A 27,900-nucleotide genomic window follows, 5' to 3' on the forward strand; every position below is an offset into this window, starting at 1 on the left:
TAATTATATATAATGAAATGGAATATAGTAGTCAGTGGCTAATCCTTCTTCTACACTTCAGACTTCAGGAATTTACAACTTTTGCAGAGGAAAGTGTGTTGTTTTGGTTTTAATTACTGTTATTTTTGCTTCAGCTGTAGTTATATCAACTTTTAAAAGCAACAGAGTATGTTAAATGAAGCTGAAAATATACTGTATGGAATATATTAGGGGTACTGTTTTTCTAGCTTTTTAAATTTTTTACATGAAAATTAATATTCCAAACCATCTTTCTAAATTGATTAGCTAGAGGGACTGCATAATTTGTGGAAGAGAAGAGCCCAGTTCTTAGTTCTGCCCCTGTGTTGTGCCGCTCCTGGGGTATGGGAGGGCTCAGCATCCCATCTCTCTCTCTCTTTGCCTAGAGGTGCCTGTTTCCAAGCACAAGCCAGCCAAGCTCACTAGCTGACTCAGCTGCATACTTCTTCATGCTGTCTTGAAGGAATTGTTATCCTCACTCTAATTTGGTCACTGGGTTCGACAATCATCTGAAAATACCATGATCATACATAGCCATTTGGAGGTAGATATGAGCAGCCCAAAGGCTTGTCAGTAGGCTCCAGATCTACGTGATATATGCATGCTTGAGTAGCTTTTGTCTTCTCTTGATCCAAAGGAGGCCTTTTGGCTTATATGTCTGTGTCTCCCCTATGTGTCCATAATTTATTTTAATATTTAATAATTCTTCTGTCTTTTGTTTTGTTCACAGCCTACATGCTGACACACTACCAGTTTTGTTGCCAAAAGAGGAGTTCACAGAAATACACAGTGCCTGATCCAACTAGCTGCTTTGATGTTCCTCACTGGACCATGTAGGTAAAATTCAAAGAAACATATATTTTCACATTATGTCTTTCCAAATATTGAACATATCAGGAAACAGCTGATTTTTGGCAGCAATGCTCGCTTTGCAAAGTCAGGGTCTTTTTGAATTATTGGACTGAAATTCAGTATTAAGGCCCTCTACCTTTGTGATGTGTTTTATCATCAACAGATACACAACTGTAGATTGTCATATGTCACAATGTGTTTGCCACATCTGTTTGAAGTTGTTGTGGGTTCTGGGAACACTGTGATGCCTATTATTCCTCTAGGTGTACCTGAGTTAACTTTAATAGCAGCTGCAGTGGTGCAAATTTTGGCAAAGGCACAAAACCCAGCGGAGAAATTGAATACGTTCTCAAGCAATTGGCAGACCTTGAGCTTCTTGTTATTACAACTGCACAGCTAGCAGAATAAGAGCTAGCCAGGGTAAGAGCTAGGCAGGAAAGGTTTATGTGATTGAATCTCTATGCTTGCCTTAAGAAGAGCAGAGTAGTATCGTGGTATTGGTATTAAGGAAAAAGATGCCTTCAGGTTATTCCTGTTGATCATCTTGAGCTTCTGCACAAACCTTCAAGTTTTCTGTGTTTCAGACAAAATAAAAAATGTAGCTGATATTCCACCTCCAGGATTTCCCTGCAGAATAATTCAGTCTTGCTATGGTAGAGGTGAGAATCCAACAAGTTAAATTCAATTTATTCAAAAGTATGTTTTCCCTTCTGGTTTTGATATGCTAGCTGGGTTTAGTTTCAACAAGCCATTTCCCTCTGCGAGAGTAAACCTAGGCAAAAACCTAAATTGTTCTGATTAAATTGCCAGCATTCATTATCACTTGACTGCTTTCTCCCTTGTATGTTACGCTGTTTTATGTCTCAGTTGCATTGGCATTTAAAATAATTTACATAAATTGCTAGGCTGCAGCATTTATGTCTAAATTGTAGTTGGTGTTTCTTTTACATTCCTTACACATTTCTCTAAAACTTCCACCTTGGTTTGCATTTCTAATTTTGTGGAAATGAACTGTAGAAATGGATATTTAGCAGGGGTTTAGATGGCCTGTATTTACACATGCTGGCACACTCTCCTTACACAGAAAACACCTCTGCTCACATACTTGCTTTAGGGACTGTGGCACTGGCAGTTTACTGTGATTGTTTCTGGAGTGTCTTGAGGTTTCAGTCACTCGGTTCTGTCTGCAGAAAGATTCTAACCAAGTCATCTCCGGAAAACATTTTCATAGCATAATGGCTGAATCTTTGTGGCTTCAATACTAACAACAGGTGTGTCGGATGAATCCTGAAATGATTCTTACCCCTGCTTTCATATCCTGAAATTAGGATGTGGTATCTTGCACACTGTTACACAGCTGGCCATATTCAGTTACAGCTGGTTTTGCCTTTCGTGTTGTGTTGGCCATATTCCAACTTTACTGAGATGTATTTTCAGGTATTTTTTGTGAGGTGAAAGGTTGTGGTATGGTTGCAGATGACAGATTTTCTGTTAATAAAATATTGAAAACACACAATTTCCTGGTTTAGGAGTTAAATTTGAATTGTCACAGTTCACCAGTGGGTTGCTAGTTCTAGATTGGAGAAGAGGCACATATTCCCTGTTGTGAGTATCCAAAATCTCCCCAGCTATAACTGATGGGCAGGAAAGCAATCCCAAAAGACATTTATTATGCTAGAGAGGATATAGAGGCTGAGGAGAATGACTTTTCTGTAGGTATCAGTGGCATACCTATTCCTTGGCAGGAAAATTTTTAATTGGTGCCAAATTTCAGAGTACCCCAAAGGAACTGGAATTGAACTGTATTCAGTTTTAGCCTAAAAGGAAAGTAACAAAGAAAATATCTGACTTCACATAATTAACTTCTGCCAATTTTGTCACATGTGCTATTTGTCACTTAGACCCTGATGTAAGAGTGTGGAAACAGTGAACAAAAAATCAAGGGTTAAAGCATCAAACCATATAATCCGTCTACAAGAAATATAGAAACAAAGTTTTCAGAAAGCTAAAAATTAATATTTTTTTTTTCCTGATACTAAATTAACAACAACAAAGCAATTCATGCAAATAAATCTAATGGATTGCTTTAGATTTAAAATAGACTGTCATGTTACCTCTTAAGGGATTATATGTATAAAGAAATAATAAAATAATGTGCTTTACTACCCACAAATGCGCAGTGCATTAAACAGAATTTGTCGGTTCATCTGAACACATTACATTAGTCAAGAGGAGCAGCATCATTTTGCTTAGCAAAGGTGCATTAGCTCGGCTGTTTAGGCTGTCAGAATCTTAAAATCTTTCCTCAAATGCAAGGGTAATGGTCACTATGACATGCACTTGCCATTTAACACAAGTAATGTTTGTGCTTTAGTAGCTTTTAGCAAAGTATAGATGTCTGCAAAGGTTGTGGTACAGGTCGGCTCTAATACAAACTGCAAGTTCTAACATATCTGGTGTAACTTTCAAATGTGAACTAGATGATGTCTTATATAAGAAGAGCCAGAGGAAATGTCTTGTCTTAGAAGGTTTGTACAGCAGTATATTCATGTTAAAACAATATTAATGTGTTAAAATTAATTCATAATTGTTCCATATAGTCATAATGTGGTTAAAAATATTTTTTCTGCATTTAAATATCAACCTGAAACTTTGTGATATTGATAAAATCTAACACAATCAGAAGTTTAACCAGAGCCTTGATGTTTGTTTTATAGAGTAGTGGCACAGAAATATTTGCTTTTATACATTATCCCTTGAAAAATTATTCAAGCTCTTATTCCAAAACTAATGAGAACTTGTGTTTTTATTTATTTATGTATCTATTTATTTATAAATAAATATTTAGTAGATTAGAGCAGAAGAGTAGCTTTGGCAAAAAGTAGACTAATTCAAAGCGTATGTAATTTGTGACTACAGACATCATGAGTTCATGCTGTAAGCAGTTGCACAATCATTCCAATCTTACAGTGCTTGTTTGCTTAGTCCCGTTGAAGTGACTTGGCTTGACATTGTTTCAGGAGAAGCAGCTCATCTTGGGCCATTGTATATCTATGGCTAGCATGTTAATGGTTCAACCATGAGGACAGGGTACTATTATGCTTTAAAAAGATGATTAATGGCCAAAATTAATTTTCTAGAGGCAACTCCCTCTTTGTCTGTAGCTATTTAACTGAGTCTATGCAGTAGCTATTCATAGCAAGGAGACCACGTAGACTGGGTTTCAATTTATTAATTCATATTTGCTTATTTATTCATAAGTCGATTATATTAATAACTTTGAGGAAAAAAGGTGACAGAAACTGGTCATTTGTAATTTACAACCTGAAAGAAAGTGTACTTTTTATATTAGAAGTACATTTTTTAAGGATTTGTGATGTAAATGAAAGATGGAAATACATATTTAAATTTAAGTATACAAAATATAATTACTCTCAGCTGAATCTCCCTCTAGGGTATAATGTAAACAATTCTGCTTTCATTGCTTTCATTACATGCATTAAAAACTCAAGTGTAATAATTTTGGCTGAGTTCTGTTCCATCTGAAAAAATATAACTTTTATCAACAAAGATATTTCAGTACTGTTTTTTGGAGGGAAGACTATTAGGAATTACAAATTTCTGTTTCCTCTGGCATTTTAAGAAAATTTTGGGTTTCCTTGTCACATACTTCACCAAACTGATTGTGTTTCACTTGTGAGGACTGACTAGTTTGCAGCAGTAGGTGGTATGTGAGATACAAACTTCGGGAAGAACATGATTTCCATAACCACTTCAAAGGAATACATTATAAATAAAATACATTTCTCTGGGGACTTACAAAACCATTTTGTTTATAATCTAAATTACTTTATGCTAAATAAAATAGTACAGTAAAACCCTCAAGGGAAAAATACTTCATTTAAGTTTGAACATTACATTACTTCCATTAATTGGAAGTATTTTACTCTCTCTCTCTAGCAGTTTATTTTTGATTGAATATATATAATTAAAAGTATTGTCATTATAACAGAAATCATTCTTTCCCATTTTGTGTTCCAAGCCCTTCTGTTCAGTAGATTAGTACAGTTTTATTTGCCTACCTTTCTTGATATTCCTGGTGACTAACCCTCTGAGCATCAGTGTATGACAGAAGATTACCATTGCTGCGTCGCGCCTATTCAGTTTAATCAAACTCATACTGGAACTGAGACTCTCAAGAAACCTGAAGTTTTGTATCAAAACCAGAGAGTGTGAGGCTTTCTTCTGTTGCAATATTTTAGAGTCCAAACCATTCACCTTGCTTCTTCCAGAGTGCTCACAGGGGTAACAGTTGAGCAGGGGCTGCGACACAAGCAAGAAAATCCATTAGTCTCTAATACATTATATGTAACTTTATAAATGTAACTTGGAGACAGAGAAGAAATGCTGTACATGCATATATGCATGTGTGTGTATTTTGTGTATCTACAGGTTTAAGGTCATATATGTTTGTGCATGGGCATGCATGTGATTTGCTAGTATACATATGGTTTCTGTTCTTGCTATAAATTTATGCCTATTCAGTTTCATATGGGAACCTGATAGGATATTATTCTAAGTCACATGAAGATAATATGACTTCCAGGAGGGTGACTAGGAAAATATTGGAAAACCTCAGTGAACTATTTAATTGTAAGAATGATTTATTCCACCTACCTTTTTCACCCTGTGACAAGAGACCATGTAGGATGAACTAAATCAGGTTATCGTTCTTAACAGCATGGAAGGCAGTAAATCTGTAGTGCTGAGCTCCTCTAATATTGACAGCTTTGCAACATGAGTGTCTGTAGAAATAGTCTAAGCACATATAAGCTAATAGAAGCTGAAACAGGTTGTATAGCAGAAGCAAGCCAGTCCCATATGCAATACTTATTCCCACTGAAGAGTCAACTTTAAACCAGACACTAACTTCAAGTTAATCCTCATTTGAGGTCTAAAACAAACTTTGAGTTTCATATTAATTAATTTCAAGTTATTAAAAATATTTTTCCATGGGAAAATAAATCTTTACAGCTAAATACTAACAATATTGAAATATAAAAAAAGAAAGAAGCCATGCAGACATTTTCCCCTAATTTAGAAAATTATTGCCTTTTTTTAAATTTTTTTTTAAAAGAGTGCTGTCAAAAGGCAATAGTAATTAAAACTAACACTGGCTATATTTGAATACACATCGAATAAAAACTTTGCTGGCCCGAGAGTTTCTTGTTAGACTGAGTAAACCTTGAGGGGGAAAAATGTAGTACAAAATATCAGTGAGACGTATTTTCTATAGACTCAGAACCTAAAAGTTTTATGAAAACAGTAAGAAGAATTAGTCACAGAAGTCTAAAGAAATTACTTCTTCAGTATATTTTCTAAGATTTTAATTAAGGCTTAATTAAGTTTACAGTTTCATTGTATATCCTTAGGCAACATTTCTTTTTCCTTTCTGCTCTATAGGATTCTTCTTTTTTTCTCCAGTATTATTTGTCTGCGTTTTAAAACTAGCTTTTGTTCCTACTATAAATTGTTGCCATGTGATTAAATAATAGAGGTAATGAAGTCTGTAATGAAATACCAAATTTACTGTGCTGTAGCAAGTAGGAATGGATCTCAGTTTTTCTGTATTGTTTTTAACTTTCTCCAAATTGGTGGTACTGGTGGATGAAAAGCTGGACATGAGCCAGCAATGTGCGCTCACAGCCAAGAAAGCCAACCATATCCTGGGCTGCATCAAAAGAAGCATGGCCAGCAGGTTGAGGGAGGTGATTCACTCCCTCTACTCCACTCTGGTGAAACCCCACTTGGAGTACTGTGTCCAGCTCTGGAATTGTCAGCACAGAAAGACATGTACCTATTGGAGCAGGTCCAGAGGAGGGCCACAAAAATGATCAGAGGGATGGAACACCTATAAGGAAAGGCTGAGAGAGTTGGGATTGTTCAGCCTGGAGACAAGAAGGCACCTTGGAGACCTTACTGCAGCCTTTCAAATACTTAAAGGGGGCTTGTAAGAATCATGGATTCTAGATAAGAAGGATAAGATAAGTAAGAAAGATAAGAAAGATGGAGACAGACTTTTTAGTAGGGCCTATAGCAATAGAACACGGGGTAATGGTTTTAAACTGAAATAGGTTACACTCAGCCTAGATAAAAGGAAGAAATTTTTTATGATGAGGGTGGTAAAACAGTGAAACAAGTTGCCCACAGTTGTGGTAGGTGCCCCATCCCTGGAAACGTTCAAGGTCAGGTCGAATGGGGCTCTAAGCAACCTGATCTAGTAGTTGAAGATGTCCTGCTTGTTGCAGGGGGGTTCGACTAGATGACCTTCCAACGCAAACTATTCTATGATTCTATGAAATATATTCAAAAATAGTTTTCATTATGCAATTAAATTACACCATTATTAATTATTTTTTTTTTCCTTTCTTGGCTCCTATCCCTTTCCACCAACTTTAAAGTTAATAGAGAATAATTTTATGATTTTAATAAATCTATATGTATATATCACCACAAATTTTCTTTAGGACAGTTTGTGGTAGGGTGAGTAAAACAGTAGTTCCTCATTGAAAAATCTCAAAATGTTGTGCAACAGAAGCCCATCTTTCTGTAGACAAATGTATGCTTGTATTGCCAACTGAAACTCAACATGCTAAGGTAGTTCAGGTCCTACTCTCAGGGCTGACCACTTAATCATAAGAAATAAAACCTCCCTGGCGGAACTTGAGGCTGTTTCCTCTTGTCCTATTGCTTGTTACTTGGGAAAAGAGACCAAACCCCACCTTGCTACAATCTCCTTTCAGGTAGTTGTAGAGAGAGCGATAAGGTCTCCTCTCAGCCTCCTTTTCTCCAGGCTAAACAACCCCAGTTCTCTCAGCTGCTCCTCATAAGCCTTGTTCTCTAGACCCCTCACCAGCTTCGTTGCCCTTCTCTGGACACGCTCCAGCACCTCAATGTCTTTTTGTAGTGGGGGGCCTAAAACTGAACACAGTACTCGAGGTGGGACCTCACCAGTGCTGAGTACAGGGGGAGGATCACTTCTCTAGTCCTGCTGGCCACGCTATTTCTGGTAAAGGTCAGGATGCTATTGGCCTTCTTGGCCACCTGGGCACACTGAATTTTCACTGAATTTCACTGAATTTCACTGAATTTTTAGGGTTGGAAGGGACCATAGAGATCATCTAGTCCAACTCCCCTGCCGAAGCAGGATTGCCAAGAGCATGTCAGAGCATGTTACTCAGGACTGCATCCAGGCGGGTCTTGAAAATCTCCAAAGAAGGGGACTCCACAACCTCCCTGGGCAGCCTGTTCCAGTGCTCTGTCACCCTCACCGTGAAGAAGTTTTTTCTCATATTTGAGTGGAACCTCCTATGTTCCAGCTTGTGCCCGTTGCCCCTCGTCCTCTCACTGGCAACCACTGAAAAGGGTCTGGCTCCCTCCTCCTTCAACCCACCCTTTAGATACTTATAAGCATTGATAAGGTCTCTGCTCAGCCTTCTCTTCTCCAGGCTAAAGAGTCTCAGCTCTCTCAGCCTTTCTTCATAAGGGAGATGCTCCAATCCTTGAATCATCCTCGTTGCCCTTCGCTGGACTCTTTCCAGTAGTTCCCTATCCCTCTTGAATTGGGGAGCCCAGAACTGGATGGCTCATATTCAGCTGGCTGTCAGCCAATATCCCCAGGTACTTTTCCACCAGGCAGCTTTCCAGCCACCCTTCCCCAAGCCTGTAGCACTGCATGGGGTTATTGTGACCCAAGGGCAGGAGCTGGCACTTGGCCTTCTTAAATCTAATAAAATGTCCTCAACCCGTCCATCCAGCCTCTCCAGATCCCTTTGTAAAGCTTTCCTACCCTCAAGGAGATCTACACTCCCACCCGACCCGATGTCATCTGCAAGCTTACTGAGGATGCACTCAATCCCCTCATCCAGGTCATTGATAAAGATGTTAGAGAGGACTGTCCCCAATACCGAGCCCTGGGGAACACCTCTTGTGACCTAGAGAAATTCAGGTTTGTAGCAAACAATTGGAGAGGTGGGGTGGGAGGACAGCAGTCCCTCCATCCCCTTGCCCAGCTCTTGCTGCAGCTGTGTCCCCCTTACATTGCAGGCTGCTCTCTAGTGCCACAGTACACAAGGTGGCGGTCACCTTCGCCTTGTAACCCTTCATGCACAAGGACTTAAGGAGGAACTTTTTGTCATTATCACAGTGATATTATTTTAGGATTTTGCTGAAATGTCTATATATGTATATACTTACATATATATGTGCATATATATGTACATATGTATATATATAACATACATGTGCATATATATGTATACATATACATGTATATGTTTACATATATACGTATATGTATATATGCAGTTGTCATAGAGGTGCATAGCTAAAGCTGTGAGGTAACTGGAGTTACCTCACAAGCAAGGAACTGCAAGGCTTTAAAATGAGACTTTCTTCTGAATTTGCAAATTTGTCCATTTGAATAGTTGTGCACTTTATCATGTGCTCTGTCTTTATGTGCACACAGCTGCCACCCAACCATGCTCTGAATGACAGCAAGACATTAGATTCATGTGTTTTATTCAGAGTACAATTCATAGGAGACATAGTTGCAAGTTCACCAAATCTGTTGTTTCAACATAATTTATAAGTAAAATCAGCTTTCAAATGGACAGTTAATTTGGAAAGGAAAATCTTTGAATTCCAAAATGTCCTAAAGTTTCATTACAAAATATTTTCAACCTTCTGTACATATGATAACACCTTCCCTGATCTGTTTTTCTAGTTACATTGCTCTGAACAACAATCTCGTCTCACATTTGTGCCTTTCATATTGTCTCTCATGATGCTATAGCACTGAAATAACCCCTCAAAATCATACTCTTTTTTACTATTTTACTTTTTTACTACTTTTTACTATTTTATTTTTACTATTTTATTTTTTACTATTTTACTTTTATTATTTTGAACACTTTAGGGAGCAAGTGAAAATGAAAGATTGCAGTACTGAAGTCAGGTATACTTGAGGATGTGTTAAGTTACTTAAACATATGAAAATGTTTTTAACACACAGATGTAACGTAAAATATACTGCATTTATATAGATGTTAGACATCTCTTTCTTGTTTTCTTATTTAGCCTATGAGTTTTCTGGGGAATATGTTGTGTCTGATGTGTTGGTGGCTGCTATCAAAACCAAAATAATAAAAGATATCATAGTGGAGGTGTCAGTCCAGCTGCAGTTAGTAATCAATGTTGCTTTGAAGCAAAGAATGTAGGAGGAAAGGAAATAGTCCAAAGAAGCTGCATTTGCACTTTTTCCCTGGAATTTTTCAACCTTTTTCTGTTTTAGACATCAGAAGAATATGTGATTATACAACTGAGCTTTATACTCAGTTCTTGGGCACAGTGTATCACTTGTGCATGAAAGCTAGAGGGGTTAACAGTCAGCTCTAGCAAGCTGGTCGCTGCTGATTTGCCTGGTGCTGGGTGAGTTACAAACCTTGTGCTTTCAGGCCAGTGCATATCTTCTGAAAAATGCTTGTGTTTTATTGGGAACTATTTGCAGAGCTGATCCTCCCAAGTAATGTGCCAAGGGCTGATTCCCTAAGATATACTGACTCTCAGTTTCAGCCCCTGTATTGATTTAAATCTAACTTAATACAGTTGTTTGCATGTGAAAGAAAAAGAAAAAATAAATCCTCAATGTTCAAAGTGTTTTAAAATCTCTTTTAGTGAGGATTTTGAATAGGTGACTTTGACTGAAGTTCGTTGTTTCAGAACAAATTAAGCAAGTCCTAATTGAGGCTTGCAGCATGCACTGATGCAGTGGGCATGAGAGAAGAGTTAGAATTACATTCCCTGCAACCTGTAATTACTTTGTTGGTGAGTTTGTAAAACTTATCCTAGTGATTAATAGAAAAGCAGAAATTTATAATAGTGTTACATTTTTCCATGGAAGACATTCCATCCCTTATGTTAATTTATATTATATTTAATTAATTAAAAACGTTGTTGTTGCATTGATGCTTATCTTAAAGTGAAGTGAAAAGTGTTTTCAACAACAGCACCACAAAATTTGTAGTGTCAAACTGTGGCCCAAGGGATGCCCAAGACAAGGTATTGCAGCACTTCAGAAAGATTGATAGAGAAGTTGTACAACCAAGAGCAGAGCTCTCTGTGGCATGGTGACAAGGACTCAGTAACCCAGATACCCTCTGCTTCTATTTGTAAGCAGCAGTCTGAACAAGTGTTTTCAAGATCTGTTTCAGTTTGTCTTTGTGCTCATACTTTAGCATTTGCCTCATAGATTTTTTCACTACTCTGCGACATCTGTGCAGTCTCGTGACCAGGGTCTCAAATTCTAGTGTGTAATCATTGACTATTTCCTACGTAATCGCTGGGTGACAGAACAGCATGCAACACAGATTGCAGGAGAGGACTTTTCATCCCAATTTCTGCTGTTCAGGTGAGCTCTAGGCACCACTCCTGTACCACTTTATCTAAGGTTATTGCAGTCCTGACATGACTATGCAAAGGGCTTTAAACAGCTGGAGGTTCAAGTGAAACCATGTACTGGGCTGCCCATCAGCTGACATTTACCGACTTGACTGACTTGTAAAAGAAAACTTTAGAAGCAACATTTTGACACACAATTTGTCAGGGACATTTGTATTAAATGGATATAATGTCTGTCTTCAAAAGTACTGAGCCAGCTCTTAAGGCTGTATTACTCCGAATAATTTTTAAAAGTATATCTTCCCTTCTGAAACATTAGTGGACATTGCATGGTTAATAAGAACTAAATGTACTTAAAGGTCCCTAAGGAAAGAAACAATGTGTTTTGTGTCAGTCATCTTTTTTTCATATTGGGAATATCAAGTTGAAGATTGGCTACAATATACTGTATTGTTTTAGTTCCCTCTCCATCGAAAATAAGTTGCATTGTATACCAAGGTATTACCTAGCATATCCTGGGGGGAGGATGTGGAATCCTAAGTTTCTGGTCTTCTGTTTGCCCAAGGCAGTGCCTCTTTGATGAGCCACCTTTCTACTTCCTTCACACTGTATCCATTCCTAGTGATGCCTTTTACTCTAAATAGCAGCTAGGGTTGACTAATTATTATTATCCATTTTCTGTATGCATCTTTCTTTTGGGGACTGTTTAGTTTATATGCCTAAAACCCAGCCAGGATTAAGAAAGATTTAAAGTACGGACAAATCCATTTTCTTATTACTCTTCTTTTTAATTGGGGAAAACTAGAAACCTAAGGAATACCAATCCATGCATCCCTTTTTCCCTCTAGCCAACATGTTTTGCATTAACAGGGGTTCTATTAGCAATTGTCTGGTTGTCTGTAATAGCTGAAGAGGCCTTTGGGACAAACCGTACCAAGTAGCTACCAAAAATATATAGGGTTTTGTAATGCATTAGATGTCATTAAATGCTTAAATTAGATCCCTAGTGCACATGTGTACAATCATTACTGCTTGTAATATGTATCAACAGTTTTAGTTCTAAAAATTTAAGCTCAAGCTCTGTAGTAGACATTTTCATTAATTTACTCAGACTATTTCTCAGTGCATATAAGGATTTGTTGGAGAGGGTCAATAATTAGTGGGATATTTGCTGAGGTTTCTTCCTCTTTTTAAAGACAGTTTTAGATTTTATTTCAGTGGTTTCAGTGAGTCTGATTAGCTTTTGGCAATATAAAGAAATGAAAAGAGCAAATCTTGAACTGTGAAGAAATGCCTGTATTCTTCTGGGCAGTGATTTCTATTAACATTGCCCACAGAATACAACAATTCTACAGCAAAGTGTCTATGACTTGTGCTAAAATAGAGAATCAAGGAAATAAAGCTTCAAAACCTTCAAGACAAGAAGATAGGGAGCTGTCTGGAAAAGAGAAATATCTTTCGAAAAATGATTTCAAGTTGCCTGGACTTATTCCTAATGAAAAAAAAGAGAGAGAGAAAAGATGTTATATTAAACAGCACTTAGAGGAGATAGGACTTCATCTTTTAACAGTCCTGTGGAGGACCCCTATATGCTAAGCTACACAGGATTTAATCTACCTCTGAAAGATGAAAGGATGAGGTGATCCTGCCAGAATTTAAGCCTCTGCTTCCAGGGAGTCTAGGTTTTTCTACCTTAGTGATTAGATCTCAAAGCTACTTTCTCTGGCTATAAATCCCTCTAAATCATTGCTTTAAAGAATTGTCAGTATACAAACTGACTGTATTTCCATGAGGTAGTGAGGAGCCTTTATTATTTCAGTGCGGAGACCAAGAGGATTGTGAGTCAGGTATTTGAGAAAAACACAAACTATTCTTGGTTGGTTTCTTCTTGCTCATTCTGTTTTCATTTAGGATGCTTGCGGCATTGTCCCGGTTTGAAGTAAAACCGAACCAATTTTCTGTTCTGTAATTTTACATCCTAGCTAGGCCTCCTCTAACTCTCTGAAATTAACGGCATATTGTGGAGAAAACTGCTCGTTCTCAGAGTGATAAGCCCAATGTTTGTGCTCCATGCCAAGGAATGGTACGCGGGGAGGCCCTTGCTTATACTTATTGCTATAACAACAAAGGTCAGGCAATTTCGTTATTTGCCCCCTTAGAGGGTCGGAAACGGTAAAAACGTAGAGGGGTCACATCAGTGGGGAGGAGTGGACAGGACAGGTGACCCAAACCTGACCAACTGGGGTATTCCATCCCATCTGCCCCATGCTCAGTATAAAGGCTGAGGGATCAAAGGGTCAGCCCTTTCCTGCGATGGCCGACGTCCAGAGAGGACTCTGTCTGTTCATCTGCCTTTGATCCCGATCCGTGTGTTCCTGACTCCAGAGCTGGAATCCAGTTCCCATTCGTCACTGAGTCCAGTCTGGGACTTCCCCAGTGCCTGCCGGTGATGTGACTGTCATCCTGGGAGCTTGATACGGTTTTGTATATATTGTATCTATTTCATTATTTTCTTCTTTATTTTTATTTTAATATTAATTCTTCATTAAAGTAGTTTAGTTCATTCTAAACTTCTGAATCTCCTTATCTCTTTCTCCTCCTCTCTCCTCTTTTAGGGGGGGGGAGGGGGGGGAAGGGCCATCTGCCGGTCTGGTTTTGGTAAATTCAGCCTAAACCGCGACACGCATAAATAATACAGTTTTGATTTTCCCGTTCAGTTTCTGATCCCAAACAATAAGGATCAAGGATCTATATTTCTTACGTACCAGATTTAGAAAGTTCCCTGCAGATTAAGCCAAAGGTATTTCTTTCCTTACCTATGTACTTATGTATGTATGCATTTGTTTCTTTTATTTGTTACATTTGCCCTCTTGACTACAAGTTTAAAACCAGTGTAATTCTGTTGTTCCATTTCTGTGAGGTTTTAACAAGCATATGATAATGGAAATAGGGAAAAACAGGTGACTGCTCTTGTTCTCCTATTAACGTAATAGTTAAAGAAGGCTAGACTTCGTATTCAGACGTTTTTGTATAAAAGCTCTATGTTGTGGGGTTTTTTAAATATAATAGTATTGCATACAATTCATATGAATGAAAAATTTTTTTTTTCTTTAAATTTATGATGAAATGTAATAGGACATATTTTTGTTTTAATGACAGTCAAATTGATTAATGTCTTGTTTTTATAAGACAGATGTAATTGCACCATCTTCATGAAAATTACGTGAAGCAATAATTAGATTGTGGGTTTCTGGAAGTATCTAAAGGAGGTTAAACTTTCAATAAGTTTTTTATTATTTTTTTTTTTTTAGAATGAAATAACCTATTTCTGAGAGTTTCCTGACCCAGAATACCAAACTTACTAGATGTTCATAATGGCTGTAAACTCAGTTGTAAGTGAGGAATGGGTCAGAGAGGAGAAGCACTCGAGTTCTGAGCTTTGTGCCAGTGGGAAGGACACGAACCCAGGATTTTTCTGCCCCATTTACAGGGAGCTGAGTAGCAGCAGCAACAGTGTTGCACTGGGAAAAGCTGTGCATTCATTCATTTCTCACCTTTGTACAGATGTATGAAAAGCAGGGTGGTCGGGATAGTCCACCTTATTTTTTTTTATCGGAAAAAACCAAGCACAATCAGCCCTTTCATGTGTGCAAACACATCTCAGGAAAATATGACACCTGGCTGACAGTGACTGAGTGGGCTTATATGTGTGTTTCACAAATGTAATAGACAAAGGAAGCATGACATTTATATGATACTGTTAATCTCAGAATAGTACAGGTGACTTTTATCTGCAACGTTTGATAATGACTGAGTAGAAAGCATGGATAAACTGTGGGAGACTGCCAGCTCAGATCGGATCTCAGTAGGCAAGGACTTGAGATCACTGCTGTCTGAAGGCAAGCACAGCTCTCTCTTATCCACAGGTGCAGATGCCTATATCAAGGTATCTGTTGATGTGCTTACCCCTCAACAGAGGCATGTGACAAATGGGCAGGAGTGGATATGGTATAAGCTTCAATATGATTTTAAAAGAGTTTAACTAATTGTCATAGTATTGCAAGGAAGAAATTCCACAAAATCAACACAATGGACACGTGATCTCTTCAAAGCATTTCTTAGAATCATAGAATCATAGAATGGTTAGAGTTGGAAGGGACCTTAAAGATCATTGAGTTCCAACCCCCCTGCCATGGGCAGGGACACCTCCACTAGAGCAGGTTGCTCAAAGCCCCATCCAGCCTGGCCTTAAACACTTCCAGGGATGGGACATCCACAGCTTCCCTGGGCAACCTGTTCCAGTGCTTCACCACCCTCACCGTAAAGAATTTCCTCCTAATATCTAATCTAAATCTCCCCTCTTCCAATTTGAAACCATTGCCCCTTGTCCTGTCACTACACTTCCTGGCAAAGAGTCCCTCTCCGGCTCTCCCGTAGGCTCCCTTCAGATATTGGAAGGCTGCTATGAGGTTTCCCCGGAGCCTTCTCTTCTCCAGGCTGAACAACCCCAGCTCTCTCAGCCTGTCTTCATAGGGGAGGTGCTCCATCCCTCTGATCATCTTCGTGGCCCTCTGCTGGACCCATTCCAACAGGTCCATGTCCTTCTTGTGTTGAGGACTCCAAAGCTGGACACAGTATTCCAGGTGGGGTCTCACAAACGCAGAGTAGAGGGGTAGAATCACCTCCTGCTACCTGCTGGCCCCACTTCTCTTGATGCAGCCCAGGATGCAGTTGAGTTTCTGGGCTGCCAGTGCACATTGCCGGCTCATGTTGAGCTTCTTATCCACCAACACCCCCAAGTCCTTCTCCTCAGGGCTGCCCTCCAGCCATTCTTCGCCCAACCTGTATTTGTGCCTGGGATTGCCACTTCTCAGGTGCAGGACCCTGCACTTGTCCTGGTTGAACTTCATGTGATTTGCATGAGCCCATCTCTCAAGCCTGTCCAGGTCCCTCTGGATGGCATCCCTCCCCTCCAGCGTGTCGACCGCACCACCGAGCTTGGTGTCGTCGGCAAACTTGCTGAGTCTATCCCTCTGTCCATGTCTCCAACAAAGATGTTGAACAGCATTGGTCCCAGTACCGACCCCTGAGGAACTCCACTTGTCACTGGCCGCTGATTGGACATTGAACCATTGACCACAACCCTTTGAGTGCGGCCATTCAGCCAGTTCCTTATCCACAGAGTGGTCCATCCATCGAACCCATGTCTTTCCAATTTTGAGACCAGGATATCATGCGGGACAGTGTCAAACGCTTTGCATAAGTCCAGGTAGATGACGTCTGTTGTTCTGCCCTTGTCCACCAAGCCTGTGGCAGTATTGTAAAAGGCCACCAAATTTGTCAGGCACGATTTGCCCTTGGTGAAGCCATGCTGGCTGTCTCCAATCACCTCTTTATTTTCCATGTGCCTTAGCAGAGATTCCAGGAGGATCTGCTCCATGATCTTGCCAGGCACAGAGGTGAGGCTGACTGGCCTATAGTTCCCTGGGTCTTTCTTTTTTCCTTTTTTGAATATTGGGTTTATGTTCCCCTTTTTCCAGTCAGCGGGAACTTCACCAGATTGCCACGATTTCTCAAATATGATGGAAAGCGGCTTAGCAACTTCGTCTGCCAGCTCCCTCAGGACCCGTGGGTGGATTTCATTAGGTCCCATGGACTTATGCACCTATTCTTCTTAGAGCAGACTGTGTTATAGCAAGCTGGCAGGTAATACAAGGGATAAGGTTTCTGTAGCGTAAAAATTGCGTGACATGAAAGTACAGCTGTCTAATGCCAATATGATTTCATTATTCCATTTTAATAGTTGAAAAGTAAATTCTGGTATAATGTTCTTCAAAAGCCACTAGAAAAGAAACCTTTGGTAACAATACTATGTTCAGGGTCTTTCCTGATCTCTGCAGTCAGAAATGGTCATTCTGAATGTATGATTTATTTTTATTTTTTTTAATAAACTGTTTCCTGTTTCAAGGGCTGAAACAGGAAAACAGTAGAGCATATGTTGAAATTCTTAATCAGGGGTTGGTTAGAGACTTTTCTAGATTTGGATCATAATACACACTCTTACCCAGTAAGCAACAGGGTTTGTAAACACAAAGCACTTCTTGTTTTACAGTGGACATATTGATTGCTTGCTAGATGCTGTTCTTTTTGACTTTCAATGTTGTCCTTTCCATAGCAGTATTGTAATATCTTTTGGATATGAATTGATCACTTATGCAAAAGGTATCACCTATGGCAATAAACATATCCACTATTGTGTTCTGTTGTGGAAGGGGTTTTCTGAAGCATTCACACTACTAAAGAAGGATAAAAAGTGTTGAGGCGAGGTTGTGCTTGTTCTTTGGTTCTGTGGGAATTTGTTTCTCGTGTTCTGGCTAATTTCTAGGAAACCTTCTCTACTTCCCATCTAATCAGTATCCCCATAGAAATTTCTATTATGCCAAAGAGGTAGGTCATATGTTTGTAAAAAGACCAAGTCCCTAGAGGACAACTTAAAATATTATTCCCAGATGGATCAGCCTGAACAATGCATTGCCAAAATGTAATCATGTTTAAGGACCTGCCCATTAAGCGATATTGCCATTAGTCTTTATGACATTTTTGTTGTGCAGCTGAAAATATCGTGCAGTATTCTTCTCTATTCACCATTGCATGCCATGTAACAGTGAAGCCCTCTCTTTAGTTCTGCCTGAAGTTTCCTCTGTAAATTGCTTTCCTTCAAAAACAAAGCTTCTGCCATTCCTAGTCAGTCCAAATGGGAACAAGTTAAGGGAATTTGTCACAGTAGAAGCAGTGGAAGAGCTTCAGGAAACTGGTGAGCAAATAGATTAACTCTCACTCAGCTCAGTTGCTGCTCATGAGCATGCAGGAGGGAGATACATTGAATAAAGGAGAAAATTGCTTGGGTTTCACACACTGACAGGCATCAGAAACCTCCATCCTATTCAAGATTTCATATATTTCTAGGAAAAATCTCTGATATACTACAAATGCTGCTGCCACTCAGCCATTAGGAAGCCGCCTTCTACTAGATTTTAACCTTTGATGAGGTGGAGAAGAAATATAATAGTTCTAAAAACAAAGAATTAAGCATGGGATAAAAGGATATTTTACATTTATATCATTTCTATTTCTTGTGGTTTCTGTTGGAGCAAGGTCACCTTTTAAATAAGCAAAATAATAACTCTGGCTTCCCATCCCTTGAAAATGAAACAATATCTAAAAAGTACTTTCATAAAAGTATCATCAACGTGATATCATATTTGTTGTATCTTGTGAATCTGCAGAATACATTTATTCAGTCAACAGGCCAGAAGACTATTGCTATCTCTTAGTCCACTAATTTTGAGGATTCAGGTGGTCAAAATAAGCTCCTTCCATCTTCCGTGCTTTCATCTTCTGTGCTTTATCACCTATAGTTGAGGCTCTTTGAACTTACTGTCAATCCATTATTAAAAATTGCCTACTTATGAGGTCTTCAATTATATCTATGCTTTTCACAGGTGCTACCAAAAAAATCTTAGTATAATGTGTTTCAGAGCTAGCTGAGGCTACATACCTTCAAATGCTAGGAATATTTTATGAAAGTTCAGAACCTTATTCAGCCTAAATATGTATACAGATTTATATTTTTTAACTAAAGAAGGAAATAAATCTGAACAATTTTAATTCCATGAAGGCACTGTAGCAAAAATAGAGCTAATGAGTGGATGGCAGTGTTGTCTGTAGAAAAAATAGGAACAACCTGGTTTCAGTGACATTTTCTTGAGGGAAGGGAGAGCACAGATTTAGAAAGCACCACCAGGAGTACGAAAAAATTGTCTCACCTCAGGAAAAAAAAAAAGTGCGTAAAGCACTCACACTGGGGTGGTTTAGTCTGGAGAAGAAAAGGCTCCAGGGAGACCTTATTGTGATGTTTCAATATTTAAAGGGAGTTTATAGGAAAGATGGACAGAGAATTTTTGCCAAGGCCTATAGTGATAGGACAAGGGGTGATGATTTTAAGTGAAAAGAGGGTAGATTTAGGTTAGGAAGGAAGAAATTCTTTACTATAAGGGATGGTGAGACACTGGAACAGGATTCCCAGAGAAACTGTGGATACCCCATCCTTGGAAGTGTCCAAGGTAAGATTGGATGGGGCTTTGAGCAACTTGGTCTAGTGAAAGATATCCCTGCCCATGACAGGGGATTGGACTGACCTTTAAAGGTCCCTTCTAACCAAAACAGTTCTATGATTCTATGATTCATGCTATGATTCTATGTAGGAGACAGTCTTTGCTTTAAATCACTCAAGTGGAGGGTTTGAATCAATATCTCTGTATTCTTATGTAAAAGCTCCAGACCTTGTTTTAGTAGATATTCTGGTAAATATAAATCTGTGTATCCTATTTGTACTTTTAAAAAATTAAATTCCACTTCTGTTCTAATGTCAAACAGAAAAATGCAACCATGATCTTGCAAATGTTTTTGGGTGTGTGAGGACGTTTTCCGATAAGATCTACTTGGGTATGTATCAAAGGTGGTCTCAGCACAGGAAAGAACATACCATTTTCTCTTCCCCATTTTCTGATGTAAAGAGTGGACACAATAATATCTTTTTATGAACTCTCAGAGAAATCCAGAGTATGTTGAGTCATATACTGCTACATTTGTTTTTATTACACTAATGCTGCTTAAGAAATGTGTTCTTAGATCTATATAATGACTTACCTGCATCCTGTTTTATCTTTTGAGTATATCACTATAATCACCAGTCTGCTTTACCGCCAATCTAAGGTAATTTCATAGACCCTCTGTGAGGGCTTAATATGAAACTGTATCCCCAAGTCGCTCCATTTCTGTGTGAGCCATTTTCACGCTTTCCTCATAGACCAAGGAAGCTGCACTTATGTAATGGGGAAGCCTCTCCTAGTCTGCAAAAGTTTGAAGACCAAGCACAAGTTTCTCCAGAAATTTTCAGAGATGGGCTCGAGATAAAGTTTTACGTCTGTATTGTTATGCTCATTTAAAGGACAGCTTTTCCTGTTACACTGGAGAAAAACACTGGCTGCATTTCAAAGTTGAAAACTTATGTTAACATTTTTTAGTTTTTCTATTCCTGATCCTACTTGCCTGATTCTCTTTCATCATTTTAATGTAAACATGCTAAATGGATTAACATGTGCTCACTACAAATCAGAATCTTCACAAAGGGTACCCAGTATGTGTGGACTTCTGTGAGGAATCTTAAAATCCTGCTGTGGCTCATGTTTTCAGCCTTATTTTCCATTTTTTCGGTTCTGTCAGCCACAGAAATGACTGGTAAATGTAGTTAACACAGTCATTGCTATCTTATTCCCAAATCACCACCTGCTTTGCTTTTTTTAAATCTTATATACAGTCACCTATCCTAACTTGAATACTCTGTGTGATACAAGGACAGAAAAAAAGTGAAAATAGCAGATGGGCTTAAAAAACAAGGGGAGATTTTGCTTTTTTTTTTTTTTTCCTTTGATACAAATAGCTGTGATTTTTAAAATATCATTTTCATAATGTCCTAATCCCTGGTACTGTGAAGACATTTGTTCTTTCTGGCTAGAGCTATTTGAAAAGTGTTGTCAGATTCTATCTTTCTGTTCTTGCAGAGATATTCCAGGAACAAGAGGACAGTTCCCAAAAGAGCATATCTCTTTTTAACCAGAGTTAAGGCTAGTTACACCAGTGATTAGATTAGCCTATCACACATACTTTTCTTTCCAGATTAATTTCCTGCGTGACTTTCATCTGGTTTAGATAACAGTTAAATTATGTTTGTAGACCTTCTGATCCATGATTGAAATTTTTTCCTAAATAATACATTATGCCAGCACCTAATCAAAGTAGCTGAGCCAAGGACTGATCCAATGACAGACTGACTTTGGAAGAGTAGGAAAGAAAGTGGGGAACTGTCTTGATTTTCCCCTGCTTAGCATAAACAGGTGCTGAAAGAGTTGAAGATCTGATACTCCAGGCAGCATAACCTCTTCCAGATTTTTCAGAAATTACAAAAACTCAATCATAAATTCTAGGTTTGATACAGATTTTACTCCAGACCAAGCCAGAACCCCCAGATAGAGTTACATTCCTCCTCATACCTGATTCCCACTGTATCTATCCATCCATTTTTGTCTCCTCTTAGCCATGTGCATTTCCACTTCTTCTTGGCCCACATGAACATGATTGGCTTGGGTTCTCCTTGCTTTCACTGACCTCTTCATGATTTTGCTGCTTTAATATTTTTGAGGATCTGTACTGAAATATGTGAAGTGGAAAACTATAGTGGGAACCAGGTCTCCATGTGGTGGAGCAACTAGAACAGTTAGAATAAATACATGAATCTTAATAATTCCATGATTTAAAATGGCAGTGATATATGTTATCAGAAAAAAAAATCCACTTCTCTTCCATATCCTTTTGACTTCTTGGTTTATTTCTTTGTTTTGCTGCCGGTCACTAATGTTTGTCCTTATGCCTGTATTCCACTGCTTCTGTTATAATTTACTCATGAGTGACATTTGCAAATTTGCAGCAATAATCATTAATGGGAAAGAATGTAAAGAAATAATACAAGACAGCATAGTCATCTGTAGGTAGCGGAGGTAGATTTATTACATATGCCAAATTCCAAGACAAAGCTGTGTTTCCGAGGCTTCTGGGTGGGATTTCAGATCAAAGCATAATTGCTTTGGTTATGTTCATTGCGAGATTTTTATAGTAACTGTATCTTGTCTGTGAAACTCAAAAGAGGTCTTAAGATCTAGATTCTACCAAACCACAGAGGAAACTAAGTGGCACCTTGCTGCAAACTGAAATAGCTACAGTTTACACATATCTAGTATTTTTCATCAAAGTAAAAAATACCCTACTTGACGCCGAGTAGTCTAATACTGCACAGCATATTTTGTGTTCCTGACGAATAGTTCTGTCATGCAGGTGACTATTCAGTTTCCTGCAGTAAAGTTGTATTGCTGTTGAATTATTAATAATTATTTATACCAAAAAAATGGTAATAAATTGTGGGTTTTTTTCTTAAAATCCACAATAAACTAAGTAAAAAATTAGAATAATACTCCATAAAATTTCCTAAGCATAAATATGAATTTCTATCTGTAAAGAAATTGCCAAAACTAGTGAAAGGCTGCTGTTGTCATTCTACTGCAGTTGTGTCTCTGAATAATTTTTTGAGAGAGAGTAATTCTCCCATTCTGCCACCTGCAAACACATCTTAAGAGGAACCTACACTCCCGGAACATTATAAGGTCTGGAAGTAGGATGGTAAGGGGCAGCATCTGCTGATACTGCAGATGACTGCAGAACTACGAAGTGCCTAAAGCCAGCTTGCATTTCCAAGGGGTTATTGGGAATTCTGGTACTTAGTCTTGTTTTTAGTCTTGTTTCCTATTAGAGTTCATCGAGTCAATAATTCCCTGCAGTGCTTTTTGTGTGTAGCTCCTTGGAGGAATGAAGACTACCCAGGAGAACCTTGTGAGAGCCTTGGTGGCAGCACTGAGAACAACAGTGGACTCCACAGTGGTGCCGTCCTCTCAGTAAATAGTAACTATTATTTTTGATAATTACAGTCAGCATTGTTCCTGCATACGTGAGGACATCCTTAAATCTCATCTTTGTTTAGAAATGCATTGATTCCATTTTGCCAAGCTTCTGGGTTGATACTGTTGATATTAAGGTAAAGAGAACTACAGTATTGATAAAAAATTGTATATATCGTTCATCTCAATGATCAATTTAAAATTTTTGAATTAGTAGTGTTTCCTTCTTAGCTTTCAATTAGCAAGGTGTAAAAGAACATGGTGGCACCATGAAAAGTCCTGTAAAGTGTATATTGATCTGTTTTTAAAATAGGCCATGGAGTTTTTATCTACCAGACTATGATAAACTGATGTCTGTGTCTACAGTGTAATCACTTGAGATAATGTGCCTCATATAAACATCTCGCAGCTGGCTTAGAATTGCTGGATCTGGAATAATTAGAGAGTTCAGTTCAAGTTAGCAGCCTACATATCTACACAACTTCTCAGACACCTGTGCAGTTAACGTGTTAACTGATCTTGGGCTTCATGTTGCAGCAGCTCTCATTAACCTTCGGTATCATCAAACTAAAGTCTCTTTGCCCATGTAACTATTAAAGCTTCTGGAGATTTAGTTGAACAGGGAATGTGAAATGGACCGTCAGCATCAGTCTTTGCATTGATTTTATGGGGGATGAGCACTCACCATTTCACCAATGGATATTTTGCCAAATGGAATCAGACAGCTATTGTTCAGCTTAGACATTAGAACTGAAAATGATAATAAAATACTATCGTATAACTTGGTTAATCTCAAACTTTACAGCTATACTTAAAGGTTGATGCAAGATAAATAAGCATCCCTTAAGAGTCTTTAGTGTGGTAATACACTGGATTCCTTTTAATTTAAAGCAGCATGCTCTACAAACCATACTGACATTGGCCATGTTGGATTTTAAATTATGCCTGTTAGACTGCAGTGCCTCAATCCATGGAAGTATTTGCAGGCTTCTCTTAGGCTTTCTTTGGCTCTGAAAAGCCAAGTCTAAGAAATGTATAGCAAGGCCTGATGTTTATCTTTCATCTAAAATGTCAAAGCCATTCTGAGCACAGCCAGAATACATTTTTAATTAGGGTCTGCAACTTCAAACTATGAATGGTTGAACCACGTTGTCATCTCTGTCCAGAGAGCATGTCTGAGTTGTTCCAGCAGGAAGCTCAGGCTGAGTAGAAGATGGCTCTTCTGGAGTTTTCAAGCTTCAGAGGCTTGATTTTGCCAGCTAATCAACAAAGCAGCAATGACAGAAACACCACACCCACTAACCCAATTCAGAGTTGTGTTGCAGCAGGAAGTTGCTGTGTGATCTTATGCACCTCCACAGACATTTATTTCCCTGCTTTTTTTGTCTGTATGCACAAGTTGGTTGCTTTTCTGTCTGGCTGATGAGGACCACAGTTCGGTATGTGGTTGGTGTGCACAAGTCGCAGCCTTGCATCTTCATTACAGTCTCCTGTAATGATTAGTCTCCTCCAGATTAGTCTCCTCCAGAAGAAGCTTGATCCTTCGCGATATATGCAGTGCTTTACATACAATCGCATAGGCAAATAAATTCTCTGGAAGTTCTCTTCATAATCCTATGCCATGATATGGTTAAAAAGAATGTGATCATAAAATTTGTGCTGAACTCGGCTTCAGCATAAGGGGGAATTCCTGCATGGCCCTTTCCAAATTAGATGAGCGTCTATGTTTGATTTATTTGGCCTTTTGTGTTTATTTTTTGAGATTTTGGGGTATTTTTTTAAGCATTCTTAAAGATACTTAAGTCTTCTAGAGCCACTCATCATCAAGACAGCCTAGTTATCTTCTGCCTCTGTTGATACAACAGCTGTTGATACCAAATAACCTCTCACTTTACAAATTCAATTTCTGAGGAGCATATTTACCCCTTTCACTCTCATTAAATGGGAATAAAACATTTGTATATTTCTCCCCGGGTGCAAATAAGGGAAAACTGTGGTCTTAAAACAAAATTGATATGTAAAACAATCTTCTCTCTACTGATCTTTCCTGCTCTGCCATCTCAAATTGCAAATTAAAAATTCAATAACCCAGATGTATTTATATAACATTACAACATTTTTAAACTTAAGAAAACAAAAATTAAACCACTGTTTTGCTGGACTTAGATGAAGGATAAACTTGGCCTAAACATTGCCATTGGGGCAGGTTGTTTTTTTTTTTTGGTTGGTTATCTGATTTATTTGTTAGGATTTATTATGTGCTGATATTATATAAACACATTTAAGTTACTGCATTCTTTTATTTGTAACTGGAGAGCAGCAGGAATCAGGAGGCAGAAAGCATCTCTGGGATGAGAAATGCTACCAAGAGGACTCAGGTGTCAGTAGGGGGTGTCAGCAGAGCACTGGGCATGAGCACAACATTCAAATTGTGCTCCTGCAGGACCAGGCTGGTACATCACGATATTGCTGTGTCCACACTTGTGCAAGAATCTGGTATGTTTCAGTCCCTTAGATATCATTCAGAATAACCTGCTCTGGATTGAAAACAGAAATATAAAAAGGAAAGTAGACTTCACAAAACTGTGTGACGTGCCTGCAGAATCCCCATAAGAAAGTGTTTCAAGATACAAAGTAAATATATACAATAAAGATACTAATCTATGGTAGATTTCTCAAGTAATACTTATGGTTATAATAAAAGTTTATTTCACTGAAACTGAACAAGTATTGCTTTATACGGCCAAAGAGAAAGCCAAAACTTAACTCATGAAATTATATGTTATCTATAGTAAGAAAGATTTAGAATTCCTAAATCTCAGGATTTATCAAATTATATTTAATGCATTACAGATGCTACAGTTAATCTTCAAAAAAACATATGGAAGAGTTCTGTCTTCCATCTATTGGTGTCCTTTCAGTTATAGCTGAATGCTTTGGGTCCATGTATATATTTTCAGTTACATGTTTTTGAACGTAACTTATTGGTTATTCATAGTTAATTCTATCTTTTGATCAATGACTGGGGGAAAAATATGTAATTATCAGGACCAAATTATTGTCAGACCAACTATTTTATAATCATTGAATGGTTTTACAGGCTATGAGATATAATGTTGCATTTTTTACTATTGCACCAAATAAAATATATTCAATATATGTATGTAAAATATTCTTACCTCAAAGTGATTAAAATTATATGAAATAGTTACTTTTGACTTCTAATCCAGGCTCTGTTCATAATCTTTGTGCAAGGGCCTGAGCCCTAGACACATCAAGACTTAACCAGCTCTTCACTGCAGAACACTGGCTATTGCAAAACTGCATTTTTGGGTGCTATACTTTCTAATGAGACCTGAGACCTTAAACTGTGAACCTAGCACCTTCTGCAGTACATAGGAAATGGCACCTAACAAGTCATCATGCTTCTTGGGAATCTGCTTAAAAGAGCCACCAGGAAATGCTGAGGAGGAAGATGTGGTCTGTGGGCCACATTTCATGCAGGGTAAAGTGAAACATCTTCTTGCACTTGTTAGTTTTCTGCTGTAGTCAGTCAGCAGCCTGTGGCACACAATATAGTTGAAGGGAAAAAGTATCTTTTGCTTATTGGTTAAAGCATTCACCAAGGTTTGAGGACAATAATTTGCTTGAAGGGAACTCATGCTTCCTGCTCCCAGAGTGTCCCAACAATGGGGGTGAAGTGCTGGCGGCTGGGGCTCCCTCAGCAGTGCTGCCAGCAGAGCCCTCCTTTGCCTAAAGCACCAAAGCTCAGCGGTTCCTCAGAGCTAGAGCATTGTGGCTTTCAAGGAACACGGGGCTCCCCTGCCCTTTGAATAACTTGAATATTTTAATTATGTAAATGCAAAGATTTGCAGTTTGTATCATCTCTGTTTTATTCTGCAGCCAGTTTGGTGACTCCTCTGAAATCCTGACCTCAGGACAAGGTGTGAGAGAAAGCCAAAGAAAGGGCTGTGTGCTACTCCTCTTTACATGTTTTGGGGGTTTGGGTTTCAGTGGGCAGTTTTGTGCATATTTTGAGGGGGAGTTGTGCTTTGGGGATTTTTCTTTTCCCCTTTAGGTCATCATTTTGAATTAAGTAGCACATAATCAAACAAAGTTATTGAATTCTGTGTAGAGTCTCTGTAACTGAGTGTTACAAAAAAAAGTTCAATCAAGCGTGGTTTTAATATCTGCAAACTAATGCCAAAATATTAATGGGTTTAAAGGATTTCATCCTTTCAAGTCTTCAGGAGAGTAATTTAAAGTTTTTATTTTTCCTTGGGTATTTTTTTTAAAGCTTTTAATTTTCAAATATCAATGTTTCCTACTTCTGATACATTTGAAGGGGTTTTATGCTTTGTCAGCTCTCTGTAAAAATGGGGTTTTTTTCAAAAGACCTGATTATCCCTATACAACATTGTTCATACAGGGAAGGAAGGGGAGTGGGAATGACAGCAGCATAACTACTTAGAGAAGAGAGAGACGGGGCTGAAAGATGTAGACTAAAATCCTCATGATTAAAGCTGCATGATAATTGAGGTTTAGTTGCTTCAGTAAGTATGTCTATACCTAACTTGAAATCTTGTTAAATGGGATGGAAGGTTTGTTTTAGGAATGGTCAATATTTCACTTATTTGACTTCCCTGAAAAGTCTCTTGTTTCTGCAGAGTTTTAAGATTGGTGATACCTTTGCATGTTGAATCTCCAGGGAGCATTGCAGCAGTGAATGCCATCTCCCTGCCACCCACCTGTGGCAGAAGGGCTTTACATCATACCTGAGGGGGATTTCTTTGCATTGTGGCACTTGACCTTCTCGGTCATTTACAGTCACAGCTTGGTGGGAAACGTATCAGGTTTTTTTGTGCTGCCTGGGTTTGCTCCCAGTTGCAAGGACTTTGTTTGCACACTAATTATTGGTGTTGCCACCTTCTTGAGAAATAATGTGCCTCCCACCTCTCAGGTTAGCTTGAGAGCATTCTCTATACATTCCACCAAAAATTGTATT

At 38.5% G+C, this 27,900-nt stretch overlaps 1 protein-coding gene across 1 annotated transcript in view; it reads left to right on the plus strand.

Moving 5' to 3' along the window:
* The first annotated feature begins 753 nt into the window (after nucleotides 1–753).
* The window catches only part of CHRM3 (cholinergic receptor muscarinic 3), a 125,558-nt gene continuing 98,411 nt past the window's right edge, over nucleotides 754–27,900 (plus strand). Inside the window, exon 1 of the mRNA XM_074168438.1 lies at nucleotides 754–851. Within this exon, the coding sequence (XP_074024539.1) occupies nucleotides 754–851 (98 nt within the window). The remainder of the gene's footprint in view (nucleotides 852–27,900) is intronic.

The sequence above is a fragment of the Numenius arquata genome, chromosome 2 (genome assembly GCF_964106895.1).
Source record: "Numenius arquata chromosome 2, bNumArq3.hap1.1, whole genome shotgun sequence".
Taxonomy (NCBI): domain Eukaryota; kingdom Metazoa; phylum Chordata; class Aves; order Charadriiformes; family Scolopacidae; genus Numenius; species Numenius arquata.